The following is a 22,130-nucleotide window of genomic DNA, read 5'->3' as shown; positions in this document are numbered from 1 at the left end:
CTTCCTGTTGAGCCCAGAGCTGAGTCTGCTTTTCCTTCTCCCTCTGCCCCTCCCCCTACTTATTCACTCTCTCTCTCTCAATAAAATCTTTTAAAAAGTACCAACCACTGACACAACACAGGTGAATCTCAAAAACATTACATGAAAGAAGCCAGACACACAAAAAGCATATACTACTGTATGACTCCATTTATGTTAAGTCCAAGACAAGGCAAAACAAATCTATGGTGTCAGAAATACAGAGCTGAAACTGGTTGCTTCCACTGGAGGAGAGTGGGTGAGAAAAATGACTAGAAAAATGATGGCATGAGAGAACTTTCTACAGTGATAAAAATGTTTTCTATCTTATTTTGGTAAAGTTACAGTGTATAAAATGGTTAGAACTCCTTGAACTAGATGCTTAACATATGTGTATTTTATTGAATGCTAATCATACCTCAATAAAAATACAAAGTAGCACTCTGCTTCAAGATAGAAGTTCATAATTTTGTTTTAAATGAAATTCTACAATATAATAGACACATACACTTTCAAATATTTGCCACTCCGTATTATTCACATCTCCATTCCTTCATTACTGCAAATTACCTAATGGATTACAGACACAGATATTAGAATATGTGTTCATGTTTAATATTGCATAAATAGCAGATTTGGTTTGATTCTTCACAATTTCAATATGTACCTAATGGACTGTTAGAAGTCCAGTAGACTTTCTGTTTTCTGTAGCATTTTCCTCTCAATATGAATTTAAGGTTGTGATTTACAGTTGAGTGGATCTTCTATAAAGATGAGAATAAATGGCTGGGTGGGTGGAGCATGACTCCCGAGCTTGGTGTTGCAGGTTCAGGCCCCACACTGGGTGTAGAGATTACTTAAAAGAACAACATTAAAAAAAAAAAAAAAAAAAGAGTAACAACATTTAAAAAAAAATTGAGACTAAGTAAGACAAACGTCTTCAAGGAAAGTCACTGAAAGGAGAATAATAATACTTTAGGCACTATGACAGCCTAAAAAAGAATACCCTCCTCAACTATTTTAATCAAGACAGAGCCGATACATATTTAAATTTAAGAACTGAAAAGCATGATGGATAGTTTGTCAGCTAATTGGATTTTTAAAAAATTATTTATTTGAGAGAGAGAAACAGAGTGTGCATGCAAGCATAAGCAAGGGGGGGAGCAGGAGAAGCAAGCTCCCTGCTCAGTTGGGGCTGGGATCATGACCTGAGACAAAGGCAGACGCTTTACCGACTGAGCTACCCAGGCACCCCACTAATTGGATCTTCAAAAGAAAATACAGCCTAAATAACAAGACTTATTGCATTAGTAATATATACTAGGTACATCAGACTAACACCCAAAAACCCACAAAGCCCTTTTCTCCTGTTTTACTAGGATCTCTTTTGTCTTTCCTTCTTCTTACCTTTTCCTCTCCCTCTTTTGGTCTCTATCCAGATTACTTTTATCCCCACCACCCCTCACCCTCCCTATGAGATCACTAATTGATTTTCATATAGCCAGCTCACCACAAGTTTTGAATAAATTTACAAAATCGTACTGTATTTTTATATAGATTTGTCACAATAGACTCAAACATTAGGGGGGTGGGGGAGGGGAGGGAAGCAGCGATGACCAGTGAGTAGAAAAAAAGATAGTTTTGTTTCCCAGCCCCACAACTGTAAAAGATCTCTCCTTTTGAATACCTACTACAGGCTTTTATTCCCTACACATGGCTCTTACAATAGTGCTCTAAACTATTAAACAAGTACACATGCCTAAAATCAGAAAGAATAAGTTCCCAAAAACTATGTTTTCTATGTCTGTATTCACCATCAGCCTAAGATGGGACAAAACACATATTTGTTGAATTAGTGAATTACTGAATTAATCGAATGAGAACAGTGGAGGGTGGAAGAAGATGAGAAAAAAAAAAAGCTGAGACAACACAGCAAAGAGAAAGGAGAAAGGAAGGACAGAGGAGAAAAAAACTTGTGAAGGCACTTATTTTTGTTAGAATGACCAGAATTACTTTTAAAAACTGAGAGTTAAAAAAAAATAAAATAAAATAAAAAAAATAAAAACTGAGAGTTGGGAAAAGCTATTGCTATGTATTTTAGTATCATAGCAATCAGTACCAGTCATTATAAACACCTTAAAACACCTCCAACCCCTTGATATTTGAAGTGTGAGAGACAACAGCATTCCTTATGTGACACGCAGATTCTAGGGACCTTCTTCAAACCTACAAGATCCTGGGTCATTTATGCATATTAAGGTCTGAGAAGCACCACCCTACACCCTTCAGGTCCTTTCTGTTGTACTGAACCTGTGTTTTATTTAAATGGACCAGTACTGGGACTTGAAAAATCTCTGATTAAAGTGAAATTGATCTTTTTTTTTTTTTTTTTAAAGATTTATTGAGGGGGGGGGACGGGATGCAAGCAGGGAGAATGGCAAGCAGAGGGAGACGCAGACTCCCCACTGAGCAAGGAGCTTGATGTAGGACTCCATCCCATGAACTGGGTTCATGACCTGAGCTCAACCAACTGAGCCACCCAGGCCTAGAGTGAAATTGATCATTGTAATGGGATGTGACTTGGATGTGTTTAATGTGATCTATGTATTTAACTTTAGGTGAAGTTATTCAAACTGTAGAATTTGGCCTGGAGGAAAGACCACAAAACTTTGGAACTAGTCATAAAAATATGATCAAAAGAAATTGAGCACGGGACAGTAACATCCTCAGGAAATCATTTTTGTTCCTTTAGGCCTACACAGGGCTTGGAATGACAAATGTGGGGTTTCCTGAATGAATAACTGAATTTTAAAAATCAGAGATATTTAAGGCTAAAATAATCTTGGGGTCATCTGGTCCAATGACCTCATTTTATTTTTTACTTTTTAAAAAAGATTTTAGGGATGCCTGGGTGGCTCAGTGGTTGAGCGTCTGCTTTTGGTTCAGGGCATGATCCTGGGGTCCTGGGATCATAAAGTCCTCCCTGAGAGGAGCCTGCTTTTCCCTCTGCCTGTGTCTCTGCCTCTCTTTCTGTGTCTCATAAATAAATAAATAAAATCTTTAAAAATATTTATTTACTTACTTGGGGGGTTGGGGGGGGGAAGGAGAAGCATTTTCTCCGCATAACAGGAAGCCCTATCATAGGTCCCTAGGACCATGACCTGAAATGAAGGCAGATGTTTAACAGACTGACCCACCCAGAAGCCCCTAATAAACTCATTTTAGGAGCACCTGGGTGGCTCAGCTGGTTAAGTAGCTGCCTTTGGCTCAGACCATGATCACAGGATTCTGGGATCCAGCGCCACATGGAGCTCCCTGCTCAGTGAGGAGCCTGCTTCTCCCTCTCCCTCTTCCCTGCCCCTCTTGCTTGTGCTCTCTCTCTCTCAACTAAATAAAATCTTAAAAAAAAAAAAAAAAAAAAAAAAAAACCACACCCTATTTTAAAGATGAACAAACCTGGGGCACCTGGCTGGCTTGGTGGTTAGAGCATGAGTCCTGATCTCGGGGTTGTGGGCTCCAGCCCTACAAGAGGTGCAAAGATTATGTAAAAAAGTAAAAGATGTGCAAACTAGAAATACGGAGCAGATGTAAAGCAAGCAAGCTAAAAGAATCAGAACACACTGGGTCTCGCATTTTAATTGTTTCTTTCTTACAAATTATAAGAAATTTTAAATATAATGAAATGATTATAGATTCTGAAAGAAGCGGTAGGGTAAAAAGTGCCAAGGACTAGAAGGGAGAGACTACAAAGAGTAAATGAGGCTGGACAAAACTATCTTTCCAAGCTTAGTATATTTTTTGACAGCCCAATTAATTAATCAACCAACCTAATCTGCCAAAAAATTAAACTGAAGGATTCTCAGGAAAAGAAACATGAGCTGCACGAAAATGTTACAAACCAAGGGAGACCGCACAGAACTCACTTAAATCTCCACAGGCTTATTTCCTGTTCAAAAATGACCTCCTGGGATAAATTTTACTGCAGTGTTCATTACCAGGCGACTTTTGGTTTTAAGAAAGGCCAAGGGCAAGTTGGAAACGCGATTCTTAACTAAACATTAAAAAAAAAAAAAAAAAGGCAAAAAAAAAAAAAAAAAAGGCGGCTGTTTCCCATTTGTTTGTAATTAGATTGCAGGCTTGCAGAGGAAACACACCAACTCTGTAAGCAAGAAATACAACGACCCAGTCACGTCCTCAAAACAAATCAACACACAAACTTTACAGCTGGATCCAGCTGTGCTGCACAGGAGCCAGGAATTTATTTTAAGGCAGAGGATATAGATCAATAACAGCGAATGCAAGACAAGCCAGATTTTAATCCCCACCCACCCACCCCCCCCGCCCGCAAAAGGGTGTGACCTAAAGGTTTTGGGGTTTGTTTTTTTTTTTTTTTCTTCTCTTTCTTTCTTTTTGCAGAAGCCTTTGAAGGAGTCTCGGCGAGGAAACCTTCAGAGGATCGCCCCCCAGCTGCGCCTCGGTGGAGTGGAAGGGGCGCAGCGGCACGGCGGGCTCGCACCGCTCCGGCGGGACGGGAAGGGGCCGGTCGCGAACCCGGGGAGGCCGGGCCCCCGAGTGATTCACCGGCCACCGGGGGTTCGCGCGCCTCCACCGCGGGCGACGCCCAGGGCGCCCCGCAGCCCCCACCCGGCCCGCCCCACCGCAAGCAGCCACCACCGTGTCCCCGCGCCCCGAGACACCGGTAGGTCGGGAGAGCCGGGCCGGCGGTGCAAGGCAGCAGCCTCTCCCTCCTCAGCCACCATGGCCGGTGCGGCTCCCAGCCTGCGCCCGCAGACGGACTTCCCGGAAAGCACCCGGCTGCGCTTACCTGAACGGCACCCGCCGCGGCCGCCGACCTTCTTCACAGACCCGCGAGGACCGCCTGCCCCTCGGTCCCCAGCACCCGCCCGTCCGCCTGCGTCTGCCTCCTTGGGAGTCGCCCGACCCACTCCCCCGCGACCGCCCCAGCCCGACCGCGCTGTCGGTGCTGCTGGTTCCCCCTCCGCCACAGGCGCGCGTGCGCACTCGCAGCGTTCGGGGCATCTTGGGAGTTGTAGTCCAAGCGAGGAGGGCGACGCTCAGCGCGGACCCTAGTCTTTGCAATCGGCAGGCACCACATTATAAGAAACTGCGGATAGTAAGCCTTACTCCAGCCGGGGACAACGATCTCGACTAGTGGGAACATCTACCCTCGACCTTGGGGGCTATAAACAGCAACTCGAGGCTCTACAGATTTCCTCTTTTCACTTTTATTAAAGAGGCACACAAGGCACGGCTTGTATTGTGCACTTGCTTGCTAATGCGAGGGTTTGACATCGAGACCAATAAACTCGTCATGAAAAACTGCTGGAAAAGTAGACAAAGGCGAAGACACTTAGGGGCATAAATCAGGCAGATTTCATCTCAAGGGCGTAGTGACCCTGGTGATTTCCTTGGGCATGCAACCAGGGATGATGTCAGAGGGATGGCCCCTATATTCCCAGTTTGGGTCCCAACCCATATTTCCATTCCAGCCTCAAGCTCTACAGCAGGTGGTGAAACTGGGTTAATATGGGGGGGGGGGGGGGCGGAACAGCAGTGCTGCTCAAAGGAGGGAAGTGGGACACATAGGTAGCCTGGAGGGGAAGACGAGAGTGGGAATACCTCAGAGGGCAGTTCCAAGGTGGCATACAAAACGGCTGCATTTTGGCAGGGCTCTGTGAAGAGGGAACAGCAATGGCTTTCCATTCCTCCCCTTAGTCACTCGTTGGTAATTTTTCTGGCCTGCTCTTCATGACTAAACCATTGCCAGGAGTAATGCTCAGCTTTGATACACCTTTGAAGAATGCAACCAGGAAGAGGACAACATGCCTGCTTGAGGTACATTCCAGCTACTCCTAGTGTGGAAACCTACTAATGGTTAAACTCTCCTGTCATTTACATCTTCCCTTTAGAGCAGAAGCGCCCTAGGTAAAGTAAACACCCTGGAATTTCGTGCAACTAGTACCCATTAATCCCTGAAGTGAAAATCACTGATGATTTGGAGTTTTTAAGGAAAAAACCCTTCCAGGTTGCAAGCACTCTTAGAAGACCATCAACATTAACTCTTGTAGCCGCTGTATCTTATTTTCTTTTTTTTTTAATCTTATTTTCTATAGCATTTTAGTGTTTACGGATTTCTTCGATATTCTTGGAGACAGCAACTGAGAACAGCTTCCTCCAGAACTCAGGTTCAATGAATATTGAGTACTTAATCCACACCAAGTACTGTACCAGCACTTCATTTATAATATTTCATCCAATCCTCAAAATAACCCTACAAAGAATATATTGTATCTTCCGTTTCTACAGATGAGAAAACTAAGGCCCAGAAGAGTTAAGTAATTTGCACAAGGTCACACAATCAATAATTGGAGATCCAGAAATAAAGCATGAGTGTCCTGACTCAAATTCGAGCATGCTTTCCACTGCTGATCAGACTAATGTGTCTCCTAAATCTCATTAAATTCTTGAAAGTAAGATAATCTGTGACCATGTGCATGGTAGGTGAAAAAAAATTCTCTAACACAGTTCAGGGACATTGTACTCTGATTGGATGAGAGATTCATTTGATCTGGATTCATTTGATACTTCTATATCTCATTATAAATTAATATATAGGTATTTTGGCTTACCAGCAAATCTCTTGTGAATTCCTCTGACACCTCTGGGGTATCACCCTTGAAGAAAATCACAAAATGGAGTTCCTGAACAAGAAAAGCAAAGGACTACAACCATCTTCATGGTTTGGTTTTTTTAGGCAGAAAGGGCTTTTAATTCTGTGTTTGACTGACTGAATCTATGACATGTTCTCTCCCTAATCTTCCAATATGGGGTGCTAAGAATACCTTCAATGTACTTTTTTCTCTTTTTTTTTAGAGGGAGAGAGTGTGTGCACATATTTGGGGAAGTGAGAGAGGGAGAGAGGATCTCCAGCAGGCTCCGTGCTGAGCTAAGCATAGAGCCCCATACAGGGCTCCAACTCATGACCCTGAGATCATGACCTGAGCCAAAATCAAGCATTGGATGCTTAACCAAGCTACCCAGGTACCCTTGTATTTTCTCCTTTCATTTTAATTTTTTCCTACAAATGTCTAAATCTTTTTTAGTTGCTTTTTTCTAAAATAATGTGATTTGGTGCTGGGTTTTTCCCCCATTCCTCAGACAAATAGTAATGTATTATAACCACAAGGTTTACAGACATGAATCTCCTGAACCTCTGTGATTTAAATATTACACGTGTATGTGTGGGGGCACCTGGGTGGTGCAGTCGGTTAAGTGGCCAACTTTTGGTTTTGGCTCAGGTCCTGACTCAGGGTCATAAGAGCAAGCCCTGCGTGGCACTCCACGCTGAGCACAGAGTCTGCTAGTTACTCTCTCCTTCTGCCCTTCCCTGCCTCATGCTCTCTCTCTCTCTCAAACAAACCTTTAAAACATAAATAAAAAATACTACACATGGGACCAGAGGTGTTAAGAATAATATCCTCGTATTGAATAAAACTGTAAAAAATAGAACCTTCCGGGATCCCTGGGTGGCGCAGCGGTTTGGCGCCTGCCTTTGGCCCAGGGCGCAATCCTGGAGACCCGGGATCAAATCCCACGTTGGGGTCCCGGTGCATTGAGCCTGCTTCTCCTTCTGCCTGTGTCTCTGCCTCTCTCTCTCTCTCCCTGTGTGACTATCATAAATAAATAAATAAATAAAAATTAAAAAAAAATAGAACCTTCCAGGGATCCCTGGGTGACTCAGTGGTTTAGCGCCTGCCTTCAGCCCAGGGCATGATCCTGGGTCCCGGGATGGAGTTCCGCATCAGGCTCCCTACATGGAGCCTGCTTCTCCCTCTGCGTGTTCTCTGCCTGTCTCTCTTGAGTAAATAAATAAAATCTTTAAAAAAAAATAGAACCTTCCTGTTTCCACTTTTGCTACAATCTGTTCTCTATACTAGCAATTTCTGATTTAAAAACATCATGTCACCTTCCTGCTCCAAACCACTCATGGCCTCCCATCACATTTTGAATAAAATCCCAAGTTACCACCCCTATAAGTTCTTTTGTGACTATTTCCTTCCACACTCTCTCACTCTGCTCCAGTACACCGGTTTCCCTGAGGTTTCTCAATACTATCAAGTACTTTCCCACCTCGGATTTTTGCACTACACAGGAGAATGCTTTTCCTCCCAAATACTCATGGCTCATGCCTCATTTTAATGAAGCTTCTGCTCAAGTGTCACCTCTTCTGATCACCTTACCATGTCTTTCTCCCCTTTCCTTACTGTCTTCATAGCACTTGTCTCTACCTAATATCATCTTGCTTGTATACTTAGTGTAAGTTCATGGAGGACTTTGTGCTATTTACCCCTCTATCTTTAGCATCTGCAACAGTACCTGACACAAGCAGGATATTCAATAAATATTTGTAAATATATGAATACTGAATCCTTCCTTCCCTCTCCTCTTCTCATTATAGGACATAGAACAAGAGGGTTTGCCTGTAAATGCCAGCCAATGACCTAATGCAGATATAAACACCAGCTGTGAGAGGGTTGGCTCCACAGGACAAGACACAGTGAAGCTCATCCTGAAATGGAGACAGAGCTGTCTTTTTAAAAAGACTATGCTTTATGGCTTGCTACTATTTGCTTACAGTTAGAAAAACACATTCTTAAAGAAGGGAAAAACCTGAAAATTAGATTTATATAAATTAGTGAAAAGATAAATCCACTGAAGGCCTGTGGTAGATTGAAATATTTTTCCCAAATATTTGCTGTCCTCTAAAGGACAGGACAGCCCTACCCAGTGCTATGTGACTTGCAACGCCTTCCTGTAGACATTCTCAGGCTTGGCTATGATCTGGTAATGTGTTTTTCCTTTTTTCTTCACACAGATGTTGTCATACTGTAATCTCAAAGTTTATAAACACAGACCTTGTTTGGGCCAACGAAATGTGAGTGGAAGAAACAACAGCACAGCTCTGAGTGGAAGCTTTAAGAGTCATTCATGTTTCCCACTAGTATGCTTCCCCTTTCTCTCCACCAAGAGAATGGCATACCCCAAATGGAGATTGGTCCTTCTGCTTGAGCTGGGTTGTAGAATAAGAGTTCCATGGGTCAGCACCTCAGCCAACCACAGGTGCTGACATGAAATGTGAACAAGAAGTAAACTGAGATCTAGGCTTATTTGTTACTATAGACCAACCTAGCCAGAGCTGAATGCTGCATGCCTATTCAGTGAAAGGCAATAGAAATAGAAGCGGGGGGACACCTCAGTGGCTCAGCAGTTGAGTGTCTGCCTTCAGCTCAGGGCATCACTCCAGGTCCAGGGATGAGTCCCACATAGGGATCCCTGTGAGGAGCCTGCTTCTCCCTCTGCCTGTGTCCCTGCCTCTCTCTCTATTCTCTCATGAATAAATAAATAAAATCAGAAAGAAAGAAAGAAAGAAAGAAAGAAAGAAAGAAAGAAAGAAAGAAAGAAAGAAAGAAAGAGAAAGAAAAAAAAAGAAAGAAAAGAAAAAAAAGAAAAGAAAAGAAAAGAGTGATATGGCACCCCTCCCCCATGCAGTGAATCCCTCCTTTGGAAAATGGAAAACAGTAAATTCAGCATACTGCCCAGAACAGATCTGAGACTGTTAAGAAAATTTCTGAATAAGGGAAAGAGTATGGTTCCTATTAGTTTTTGGGGTTTGGTTAGAGTGAATGTGATTGATAAAAATGACTGTAACTCTACTTAATACATTGTAAACCCTAATTACTGTTAATCTGTAAACTTCCAGCCAGACTAACTCATAAAGCATGTCACACTGAATCAGCATATGCAAATCAATGCCAGCAGCACTGGAAGTTCTTTTAGGAAACAATTTCCTTGATATACTTAAAGTATTTTTCTTTTTTTTTTTTAAGATTATTTATTTATTTATTTATTTATTTATTTATTTATTTATTTATTTATTCATGATCGACAGAGAGAGAGAGAGAGAGAGAGAGAGAGGCAGAGACACAGGCAGAGGGAGAAGCAGACTCCATGCCAGGAGCCCAACACGGGACTGGATCCCAGGACCCCAGGATCGCGCCCTGGGCCAAAGGCAGGCACTAAACCGCTGAGCCACCCAGGGATCCCCTTAACGTATTTTTCTTAAACATGTGTTTTATAGGAGAGCTAAGAAAACTTAAGCCAAAGACATGAAACTAAAAGGTAAGGATTTCATTCCAGGAGCTTGGAGTTGGTTAAAGTGGGAGGTAGGAATCAGAGAAGACAAACACCATGGTTAGGACATAGTTTTATAGAAAGGATTCAAGCAAACTAGTTTTTTTTCAAGCGAACTCTTTAGCTTGAAATGTCCTTACCTATATCACCTACCTCTGTCTGTTAGAAGCCTCTCCAGGGGGAAAAAAAAAAAAAAAGAAGCCTTCTCATGTTTCATTGTGCATCTCAAATGTCTCTTTCTCACTCAAACTTCCCTACTGCCATCAGCTGGAATTAATTTTGCTGTTCCTTCTATTTTCATGTCCTGTTATGCCTTCACCAGAGGTGCACCGAATATACACTTCAGCCAATTGCCAAAAAGCCAAGAACTAAAATTTTCAGTTGAAGCCAAGGTCGCTGACAAATACCACTATCAAAGAATAAACTTCTAGAATATACAAATAAACCTCAAATTTTATGCCAAAAGTTAAATTATTCTTTTAACATTATTATGTAAACTATTAGTGCTAAAGTTATAAAGTTTAGCATCGTACTATAGGAACAATGATTTCCCAGCAGTGTTAGCTGTTAAGACACTATAGAGTCAAATTCAGCTGATGTAAGGTGATGAACAAGATCCATATCCTAAATGGAATTAAATAATAATTAAATTCTGGTTTTAAATTATAAATGCTAGTTGTTTAAGTCTTCATAAACATTTGTTGACTAAAAAAAATACACTGTTCTTCTTAAGTTAGTCAATGCATTCTTTCTATATTTTTGTATTACTCTCAACTTATTTATCTTACTTGAAAGTTCTTAATAATTTTTAGTAATTTTGAACTTATTTTTAAATTAGTTTTGTATATAAAATAAACCTATCACAATCAGCAATTATTACAGCATTTCACTTATTTCACTTATCCACTAATTAGTATACCTTTATACTTAAATAGAATTTCAACAAATAAATAATATAGATTTTTCATTCAGATTATATCTAGAACACTTGCCTATATCTGAAAATGAGTATTAATATAATAACAGTAAATCTAAACTACATACTTTGTTCTTATCAGTGATACTGTTGACTGATTAACTATAAGAATAACCTTTATAAACACATAAGTACTTACCATGCCAAAGTTCAAGGATAATGGAAATAATATTGAAAAACCGATCCCAAAAGCTGAGGCCCAGCCCAGGACAAATAGACTTTTGGCCAAATATCAAGATTCTTTGTCTAAAGTGACTTAGAATAGTGTTAGATTTTAGGCAGGACATTCTACTTCTTATTTCACAGGTAAGCTTTTAGGCAAGCCCAAAGTTTTGATCCACACACGGCACTTAAGTCATATTTCTCCCATTCTATCTTTCATAGTTTTTTTTTTAAGATTTTATTTATTTATTCATGAGAGACAGAGAGAGAGAGAGAGAGAGAGAGAGAGAGGCAGAGACACAGGCAGAGGGAGAAGCAGGCTCCATGCAGGGACCCGACATGGGACTTGATCCTGGGACTCAAGGTTCACACCCTGGGTGGAAAGCAGGCGCTAAAACGCTGAGCCACCCAGGGATCCCCTCGTGGTTTGTTTTTTTGGATTAAAAGTTGACAACTATACCATTACTTGTATTAAATTTTACCTGATTTCATACGGGCTTAGACTTTGGCCTGTCCAACTATTTTTGAACCTCTCAAAGAATTCCTTGTTCCTCCTAGTACCCATCAGTTGAAGACTCAGTATTGTCAGGATACCTCCAAATCACTGATAAACTGTTGACCAAACACGTCAAGGAAAGAGCCCTGTGGTGGCTACTAAGCCCTTCTGGGTGAAATTCTTCCATTCATGAGCATCTACTTAAAATCAAGAGTCAAAAAAGATGGTTTCAACCAGTCATTTAACTATTTAGTTTCATATTTATGCAACCCACATTTCTCAAGGATGTTGTGAGACTGTCAAATGTCTTGCTGAAAAATACAATGTGTTCTTTTCCCTGGACTCCCATGATTTTCTATTGTCTCTAAATGAATCTGTGCTGCATCTTAGAGACCACTGCTTCACTTCTAAGTGCCTAAAACCCACTAACACAGATAATACATTTTTCTAAATTTTTGCGCAGGATTGGTAAGTTGAGTGTTCTACAATTTGGAGAGCCCCCTCCCCCAACACACAGACATACCTGTGGAGTCATGAAGCTACCTGATTTTTCTATTTCACCTCCTTAGGTTGGTTGGGCCCCACACAGAGCCCAATCTCATTCAAGCACATATACATCTAATTTTCCCACTGAGGTCCTATGACATGTGGGACACTTGCTAGAGGCTGTGGGCATCTGATCGTGTTCCCTGGCTGGGGGAAACAAGACATGGGTAAGTACTGGGGCAGAGGAGACGTGGGGTACCACTTCTCATAGCCACAGAGGAAGGCTGAATAATCAAACAACCCAAGAGAAGGAGGTCCATAACAGAGGCAAGTCAAGCACAAAACAGACCCAAAAGTCAAGGAGTTGCTCCTAGAGCTTGACTACCAAATGCAAAGGAAGGTACCCAGAAAGCAAAGCAGGTACAAACAAAACAACAAGGAAGTCACAGGAAGCAGAGCTAAATGAGAGCATGTCATAAGCAACCCCTGAGTCAGCTCTATCTTGTTTATATTCAATTACTGGAGTGATGAGGGAGGGCTTGTTTGCCAGAAGGAACGGACAGTAGAAACACAAAAATAAGATATGGTCCTGCTTAAATTTCTGACACTGTCAGCATAAAACGGACAACTTTATTTGCATTAATATCCACGGATATTTATTTAAGTCACAGTTTAGGATAGTAATACCTGAGTGCCTTCTACATGTCAGGCACTGTCCTAAGTGTTTTACACATTAATTACACATTTTACACATAACGGTACCACTGTCCCTACTGTCAAATATGATTCTGATTCCTATTTTACAGGTGAAGAAACTGAGGCTAAGAAATAACAGAAATTTACATAACTAACAGGTGAGATTTGAACTAGGCATGTCTGATGTCAAAGTACATATTTGTAGTTCCTATTCATTACAGCCCCAGAACCTGAAGGAACCTTTTTTTTTTTCAAAGATTTTATTTATTTGAGACAGAGGAGAGAGAGAGAGAGAGAGAGGCAGAGACACAGGCAGAGGGAGAAGCAGGCTCCGTGCAGGGAGCCCGATGTGGGACTCAGTCCCGGGTCTCCAGGATCACGCCCTGGGCTGAAGGCGGCGCTAAACCGCTAAGCCACCGGGGCTGCCCCGAAGGAACCCTTTAAACAAAATAATTACCACATTTCCTTGTGCACAAGAAGGTATGCAACAGCAGATACAAAAATTAGACATCAGCCTTCTGTGCTTCTTCTTGGACTTTCCCCTCAGTCTAAATAACAAGGCAGAATTTGGCAGGACAGCAGGAAAAATAGTTTTTTTGTTTTGTTTTGTTTTGTTTTTTCTAGGGCAAATCTTTACAATATAATGTCATTATTTTTAGAGTTCTGTGTTATCAATCCCAGTGAAGATTAAAAAAAATCTAAACCCACAGTTAACATAAAAAAATCAACGTAAAACAATGAACCCATTGGGATTATCTATATTCCTGCTCCCATTTATTTTAACAATTTTTAACTATTTAGCCACATACATGCATATTTGTTTTAATAATGAGTTCTTTCTCCCTCTAGCTACTTCTTGTTGTCTACTTCTTATCTTCTTCATAATAAGGACACTTTATAGTCCTTTCTGCAAATGTACTTATCTAATATGAGAACATGGTGCCAAACATTCATTTAAAAAAGACGTGTCTAAAAATTTGCTAGCTTAAATCAATCTTTGCTTTCATTTTAAAAGGAAAGTTTATTAATTCCTAATGTTCTGTACATTTACACTTGGAAACTTTATTCCAGACATAAGTGAATACATTATATCTTTGAAAGCAGAAAGATCTTGATGAATTAAAACAGTATACATTTACCTTAGTGTTACATCTGGCTGGCTAATTCCAAAGGGTCAAACATTGCACCTATTTGTGTCAACTGGAATTCTTATTAATTATGAGGGTAAAAGGATTTCACACTTCATACATTTTGCTTTATCACACACTTATTTCCCACAATGTCCAGTTCACATTTAAAGGCAAATTAGTCTTTAATTCCTTAGTGAATAAATGTCTACCTTTGAAAAGTTTCAAAACGAAAAATGAAATTATGTGAATTTTTTGATAACTGCTTAGCCAAATAAATGTTGCCCATATAGGTTTAAACAGTTTACAAAGTATTACTTCCTTTGTTTTCTTCAAAAACAATACAGGTACACATAAGGTCACACATTACAGGCATTCAAACTGGTAAGATATTACAACTGGTGGCATGCAAGTATTTTACATTTTTAAATGCAATGAAAAATGCTGCTTGTTTTCCTTGAGTAGATGAAACAGAATTAAGATAAAGACTTAATTAAAATATAAATATTATACCATGAATATAGTGGAGTTTTTAAAACCAAAATGGCAGAGATAAGAATCTTAGGTCAGAATAATTTAACTAAAGATTGTCACTGGCAATGTTTGGTACTAAAATAAAATTTCCTTAAAAAGCACATTTTCTATTCAACTCATTTCACCATATGGCCAATTCCTATCTATTCGCATTTAGATTATCCATGGGAAATTTTAAGTCCTGGGCCAGCTTCTCTCAATTGCACAGTGTATTTCTGATTGGCTTCTGTTATCCAGTCAATATGTGCTCAGAAACACACACTCACTCACACACACACACACACACACACTTTAAGTAAAAGCCTATTAAAAACATGCTGTGTTTACTGTGCTGTTTCTTTCTTTGCATTTCTTCCTCTTCTCCTCCACCAATTTTGCAGATAAAATATTATAAATTTTAAAACTTCCTTTCAGAATAGGTTGCTCCTCCAGAACTATTCTGAAGCAGTAAAACCTGCTGAAGAGGAATAGATAACTGTCTGTGGAGTGTTCAGACCTCTTCCTCTGGACAAAACCTTCTCAAGAGAGATGGAGCTGCAATGGAGGCATTACTCAGGCATGCTCAGAGGCAATAGAAACTTCAGAATCACAGGATTATTGTAATGCTTGGGAGCTGGGAGGAACCTAGAGAGCATCTAATCCACTCATTTCATTTTACAGATGAAATGAAGACAAGAGAGATGGAAAGTCTTACCCAAAGTCACACACAGTTGGTATCCAAATCAGTACTGTTTTCCAAATATTATATGATGACAAATGAAGTATAATTCTTGTGGGGTGTTTATGAAGCACCTGTTATATACAAAGCACCTCACTAGATGCTACTGAAGACACAAAGATTTATGAGACAGTCCCTGCCTTCACATGCTTATGAAAGTCCTGTGAGGCCATGTTTCAATATCTTTCTTAGCACAAAAAATACTGACTGGGGCAAAGGTTGCTGGTGATAACAAGGCAGTTGCTGCCTGGGAGAGCTGATCTCACAGGTGACACTTTCTCCCCTTCCCCATCAGGGTTTGAGCCTATGATGCAGCTGCTAGGGCCTTACGGACAATATTCTCTCCTAGGTCTCCTGTCACACCTCAAGTCATAGCCTACCATTATGGTGACAGAGCCTGGCAGGAAGGTAGCAGTGCCCCAGGCCCTCCCCTCAATTCTTAATCACCTTTTGCTCTTCCACTTGTGTCCAGCCTTAGACACACTGCAAGAGTCCTGACCATGTCCTAGGGTACTGTCAAGATGACCCAGGAAAATGCTCTACCATACACATCACTGGTACATAACACCCACCCATCCATCAACTACCTCTCCCGTCTCTGTATTAAAAATGAAATAATTTCAATTCCAGTTCCCTATGTCATACCCATGCTGTGATTGCTCATACTCAATGGTCAGAAGAAAATAAAACATATTTAAGAGGCAGTGGAAAACATTAGTGAATAGATGATGAAAATGATCTCCCACTTTGTATAGCCCTTTCCAGTATAGTGTTTTCATCCCATTATCTGATTATTTTCTCACCACAACTCTGTGAGGTAGTTAGTGAAGATATTATTCCCATTATAATATAGCTGAAGAATCTTAGGCTTGAGAGACTAAGTGGCTTGCCCCAAAGTCACCCAGCTAAGAAAGTGTGGAGCCAAGTGTCCAGGTTTCTTGACTCCAAATCCAGTGCTCTTCCCCCTATGTAGTCTATAATTGTCAGGCAATTGAATGAATTGCCCATGATCATATACCTGCTAAGTGTTGGTGATGGGATTAGGAGTCAGCCTCCGAGTCTGTTAGTATGGTGCCCTTCCACCATACCAACTAGCAGAGCCAGTGTGCTGAAAATGACTACCATGGAAGATGTCAGAGAAAAGTGTGGTCTCCTTCACCCTCTCCCAAGTCAATGATGCATCACAAAACTCAAATAACTTCCGGTAAGTGTATGGCCTTCCTAGAAAAGTACCCAGAGCCAGGTTACAAATTTCAAATACTTCCTTCATCCATTTACTGGATGTTTAATTATTTTTGTTATAGGCAGATGGGAAGGTGGTGAGCTGAGCAGAGTTTACTTCTCCCTTTAGGCAAAAAAAGATCTTTAATTTCCATCTTCCTCCCCACCGCACTCAGCCCCTTCACTTAACTTCTGAACCACAAAAACAAAATTCTATCTAATCTAGAGTTGGGAGCAAGAGAACAACAAATATACATCTTGAGGTTCTGGGCATTCTTTTCTTCTAAGCTTGTTGCCGGGAGGCCTAATCATGTGACTTTAATCCAGAGGGCTCAGCCTGATGGGGCCAAGCATTCTCACACCTTGCCTTTGCATGTGTCCCAATCCTTTAGCTTTGAGGATAGTCTGGTAAGTGGCAGGGATATGTGAAGTGAGGAACAGTAAGTGGAACCTGCTGCTGGAAGGCAGAGCTAAAACATTCCTTTTTCATTCTCTGCTCATTAAAGTGAAAATAGCTATGATTGCATCATTAGTGGAAAAGTGAAAGGAAGCTTCAGGATCATGACTTAAAATCTGATACCAGAAACAATTCCAACTCAGTAGAGGTAACACACCACAGAACCCAGTATTCACAACTTACTGCCCCCCGCTCCACTCACTTCCACTATTGCTATCAATACCTGAACTAAACAAAAGATGGTATGTATCCATTTTGCAAAAAGGTACTCTACCCCAAGATCCAGAAACACATATCAAATTGTATTAAGCCAGAGTTCTTATACTTCTCCTCTGTCTCCTTTACACTGCCTGTGAGAGGGCTAAGGACATCATATCCCTGAAAAAAGGAAGTATATGCAAACTCTTGTAAATTTAAAGGGCTATCTTACGTTTAAAGCATGCTGATACTTAATGCCAGTTTCAAGTTTGAGTGTCTGAAATGTTCTCATGGTAATTTTTTTTTTTTCATGGTAGTTCTTCAGAGCACACTGGTTTCCCTAATGCTGGTGACCTGCCAGGGGCCACATTTCTGTCTAGAAGAGAAGCAGCTGTTCTTTTGGTTTGGTGTACCAAGCTTCCCTTAAGGAAATTGTTCTGAGGAGTATAGGCATTGGGATGATTTCTGAGTTTTTAAATGGAGATGGGCTTTTATTGTAAGATGAACTAATACTCTAAGATGGGTGAGCTTGTGCGTGCCCCTTCAGGCTAGTGATTCTCTAACAGAGGCCCGCAGCAGCTCCAAGAGGGGTAAGGAAAGAGGGACCGGGAGACAGCATCTCCCTTCAATCAGTCGTCCAGCTTTAGCCAAATACCACTTACAGTATTTGGTGATCTTTATGTACAAAATATTTATATACAATTTACCCTACCGAGATGGAAGGAAGGGGCTTAATCATGTTGATGAAGATGAAAGTGCTTCCACTTACACTTTAGGCATATAAGGAGTTTTGGTGCTGGAACAATAAAGTTATTTCCAGGCTTCTAATAATTATTCCCTAAGAGTGGTCTTCTATACCTGCTGTGAAATTTGATGATCTAAGCTGCAAAGTCCAGGGACTGATTCACATTGAACCTGGGCTGGCAGCAATGCTAGAAGGGAGTAGGAAAATGGAGCTGGGGAGAGAGCATCTCCCTTCAACCAGTGGTCCAGATGAAGTCACATACCTCATTAGAGTATGAGATATTTGGCCACACATCACACACACACACACACACACACACACACACACACACACACATTTATTTACATTATGCCCTACCAAGATGAAAAGAAGGAATTTAATCATGTTAATAAGGATAAAACTTCCATTATACACTTCAGGCAGATGGGGAATGTAGTGCTGGATTAATTATATGATCTCCAGACTTCCAAAACTCTTTCCTAAAAAGTCATCTTCCATATATGCTGTGATGGGTGCTGGTGATATGAGCCTGCAAATTCTGATGAGTGATCTGGCACTAGCATGAGCCTGTACAAGTCTAAAAGGGGAAAGGAGGTGGTCTGGGGAGAGATTATCTCCCTTCAATCAGTTGTCCAGATGTTGCCAAATATCTCAGCGTAGTATTTGGCAAAATGCATACATATAAAAATATTTTATATACATTATGCCCCACCATGATTGACGGTAAGGGATTAATTATGTGCAGGATTATGAAAAAGCTTCTACTTACACACTTTGGAAATGGGGAAATGAAGTCCTGGGTTAATTCAATGATTTATAGGGTTCCCCAAATATAAGTTTATTTTCTAATAATTATCTTTAATATGTGAATACTCATGGAAATGTCACCTTACAAGCGACTTTAAAAACACAAGTAATGTTGGTAAACCAATTAGTAATAAATATTTGATTTTATAAACTCTATTACGTGTGATCAAACTATTTCACAAGCTAAAAAGAGGGCTAAATTTTGTCAATAGCCCACTATTTTGCTTTAATACTATCAACAACCACAGCATAGTCACCATCAAATTCTGACATTTTTTTCTTGCTTTCTGTCAGTTTGTCAGGAACTGCTTTAGCCCCCAGGCATTGGGGCTATGGGGGACACTGTAGGATACAGGATTTTGTAGAGGTGAAGGCAAGAAAGAGAGTGAATGAAGAAAGAAAGGAAAAAGTCTTGCTTGAAGGGCATTTCAGGGACTCAGCACTTATAATATATCTGCAACAAATCTAAAGGGATAGGAGAAAGACACTTAAGAGAAAGGTTCTTCCCTTTGGCAATATGGTAACCTAAATATATGATACAGAAAAAGAATTGTGTACATTCTACCCTGTGGTGTGCTGATGAATGTTTATCAACCTGCAACCTAGCGGGGAAAACGTCCTGATTTGTAACATTTGTTAATTTCCATAGTTCAAGTTCATAGTCAAGTTCAAACACCAACAAGGAGTTCTGAACTTCTGAGTTGGGAAGAGATGCACAATAGCACCTCATTATATAGCATTTCTGTCATATAGACACAAGAAATCTAAATAACCTCAAGAGCAAAGCCAATTAAAACAGATTTTTGAATATTACTTTTGTTTTTAAAATAATTTAATTATAACTGCATGCCATTCAATTTTTAATAATGGCTGTATTTAACAACGAGTTTGCAAAATTCTTGAAAATTTAATAGTTGGTAAGCCTGTATGAATTGGCTCCAACATATCATACCTAAATGAGTAAAAGGGATGGAAAAAATCAAACTGAAAATCATCAAATGGTATTTACTATGTTTTTTACAGACAGTCAAAAGCTAATTGAAGGATTTTTAGGATTCCAAATATATCAACATATTTTGCTCATTCCCGCAAAAAGATATAAAATTTTGTCAAGAAAATGAGATGTTTCAAAGGATTTTAGAAATACATGTGTGAGTTCTTATAATATATGTAAATGTCCAATTTTATGAAGGCTATCTCTCCTAACCAGATTCCATGTGTTTTACAAGCTAACTAGAATAATGCACGTATTGTTTTCCCATTAACTTGTTTTACTACTACCAAGTAACCCAGGAACACTCAATTATTAAACAAATTCCGACTTGGGCCCATCTTATGCTCGAGTCAGCAATCTTTTTAGCTCCAGGTGTCACCAGCACATGGGATGTCACCTTTACGAGGCTCAGAATTTCAGACAAAAGAGGAAAAAAGAAAGAGTTGGAAGGAAAGGAGGGGAGAAGAAAGAAGAGAAAGGGAGAGAGGAAGAGGTGCCTGAGGCAGTGTCAAAGAGCCACCAACTACAGCCTCAGGCAGTGTCACCAAAGGCATGTGAGCTTGAGCCAAAGGCTGTAGGCCTGTGTTTCCTTAGCTTACCATCACACTGTTGCACTGCTAGATGAAAAGTTACTGAACACAACCATGAGATCATCTCAACTGTCCTTTCACAGGCTTTGTCCTTGAGATGACAAACATCTGGATAAGTGATAATTCACATCTTTTTTTGATGTTTGCAAAGGTCTGGATAGATCATGCCATGTGGACAAATGTCTGTATAATTAATGAACATTCACATTTTATTCTGTGATCTTGTCACACTAAAGATAAAGCAATAAATGCTTCTAAAATTTGCCAAAATGATGTAATCATATGTATCAGACAACTCTGGCTATGGTACAATTATTATTGTTTTATTTAGGAATGTACTGTTTTAAAAGCTACCCTCTTATTAAAATTTAAAAATTTCCCATTGCATCCGGAAAAGTTTAAAACAGCTTTGTAAAAAGTTATCTGTTAGTCATGTTAAAGATCGAATTTATGTTGAATAATCAATAAAGGTAGGTGTGGTAATTAATTTTGCTGCCTATAAGTCTGCTTTGAAGACTATTCATAGGTTACTGTTTCATACTTATTTGCTGATGCTGTGTTAAAGTATCATAATGCTACCTTGCTTTCAATGAAGATGACACCACTGATCTTCAAACAGTGGGACATGTGCATTTAGTGATTTTTCTGGAACTAGGAGAGAATTTGTGCTTTCTCCCCCAGTGAAAGATTGGCAATACTAACTTCTTATGTGGTCAGAAGAATACTTCTGCTGTATTTAGCCTAACTCAAAGCTATGCATGTAAACAGAGATAGGCCTCTATCATAATCAACAGTTACAAATACACTTATATACTAAATTCCGTTCAGTGATTAAAAAAAAATTCACGTAAGAGAGCCAGAGAATCCAATATGGAAGTGGTTAAATAATTTTTCGACTGCTATTACCCACTACGGTCTGCTGAAGTCCACTGGTGCAAGTTGCCAGAGGTGCCCATGTGCAAATGAAACGATTGTATATATTTAAAAACCCAAGATAAATAAGTAGTGCTAAAAAAAGAACACAACAATTAAACTTTTAGCTGTGTGGTTAACGGAAATGCATAACCTCGGATAAAATGGTCCTGATGGGGAAGGAGAAGAGTTTTTGCTTGCTTATTTTTCAATGGCCACCATGGTGAAACTTTGCCGCCTCCTGTGAAAGTTTACCTTCGGTCTCCTTCGACTCGCTTTTTACGAACTAGGTAAGTCAAAAGAAAAGGAAGAAAATAAATAAATTGAAGGAATGGTCCTTAACTTCCAGACAAACAACATTAATCACACGAGCTAGCAATCCCACACATTTAAGGATATAGTTATCTTAAATTTCAATACTCATTACCCAATAAGTGATTTAAATCGAAAGGATATAATAATCTAGTGTCTTGTGGAATTTACATTTTAAAGAAAGTTATGTCTGATATTTGGGAACTTGAATGTGAGAAATTTTTATGGAGTACAAGGACCAGAATAGACCCGTAAAACAGTGAACTTCTGAATATTTCCATGGTCGCTTATCCATGCACATCTCAGCCTCTGTGCCACTTGACCCTCAGCTGCCTTTAACTCCTGAGGAGGAGACATTCATGATCTATGAATTCTGTTTATGGCTTGAAGACCAGAAGGAGTTGCAAACAAATGTTCAAAGTTTCTAAACCTGATTAAACATAAACCGCCAAGTATCATTCCCCAGGAA

General features: G+C 40.0%; 2 protein-coding genes across 3 annotated transcripts in view; both read right to left on the bottom strand.

The window, feature by feature from the left end:
- Positions 1-4,982, bottom strand: part of TMOD3 (tropomodulin 3) — an 84,688-nt gene extending 79,706 nt beyond the window's left edge. The window contains exon 1 of the mRNA XM_025472780.3: positions 4,844-4,982. The gene's annotated coding sequence lies outside the window, so the exon portion shown is untranslated. The remainder of the gene's footprint in view (positions 1-4,843) is intronic.
- Positions 4,983-12,943: 7,961 nt separating this feature from the next.
- Positions 12,944-22,130, bottom strand: part of TMOD2 (tropomodulin 2) — a 75,718-nt gene continuing 66,531 nt past the window's right edge. For both annotated transcript variants that reach the window (XM_025472781.3, XM_025472782.3), the window contains exon 10: positions 12,944-21,635. In XM_025472781.3, coding sequence (XP_025328566.1) covers positions 21,601-21,635 — 35 coding nt within the window. In that variant the 3' untranslated portion in view covers positions 12,944-21,600. The remainder of the gene's footprint in view (positions 21,636-22,130) is intronic.

The sequence above is a fragment of the Canis lupus genome, chromosome 30 (genome assembly GCF_003254725.2).
Source record: "Canis lupus dingo isolate Sandy chromosome 30, ASM325472v2, whole genome shotgun sequence".
Lineage (NCBI taxonomy): Eukaryota > Metazoa > Chordata > Mammalia > Carnivora > Canidae > Canis > Canis lupus.
This window is presented reverse-complemented; position numbering and strand designations above follow the sequence as displayed.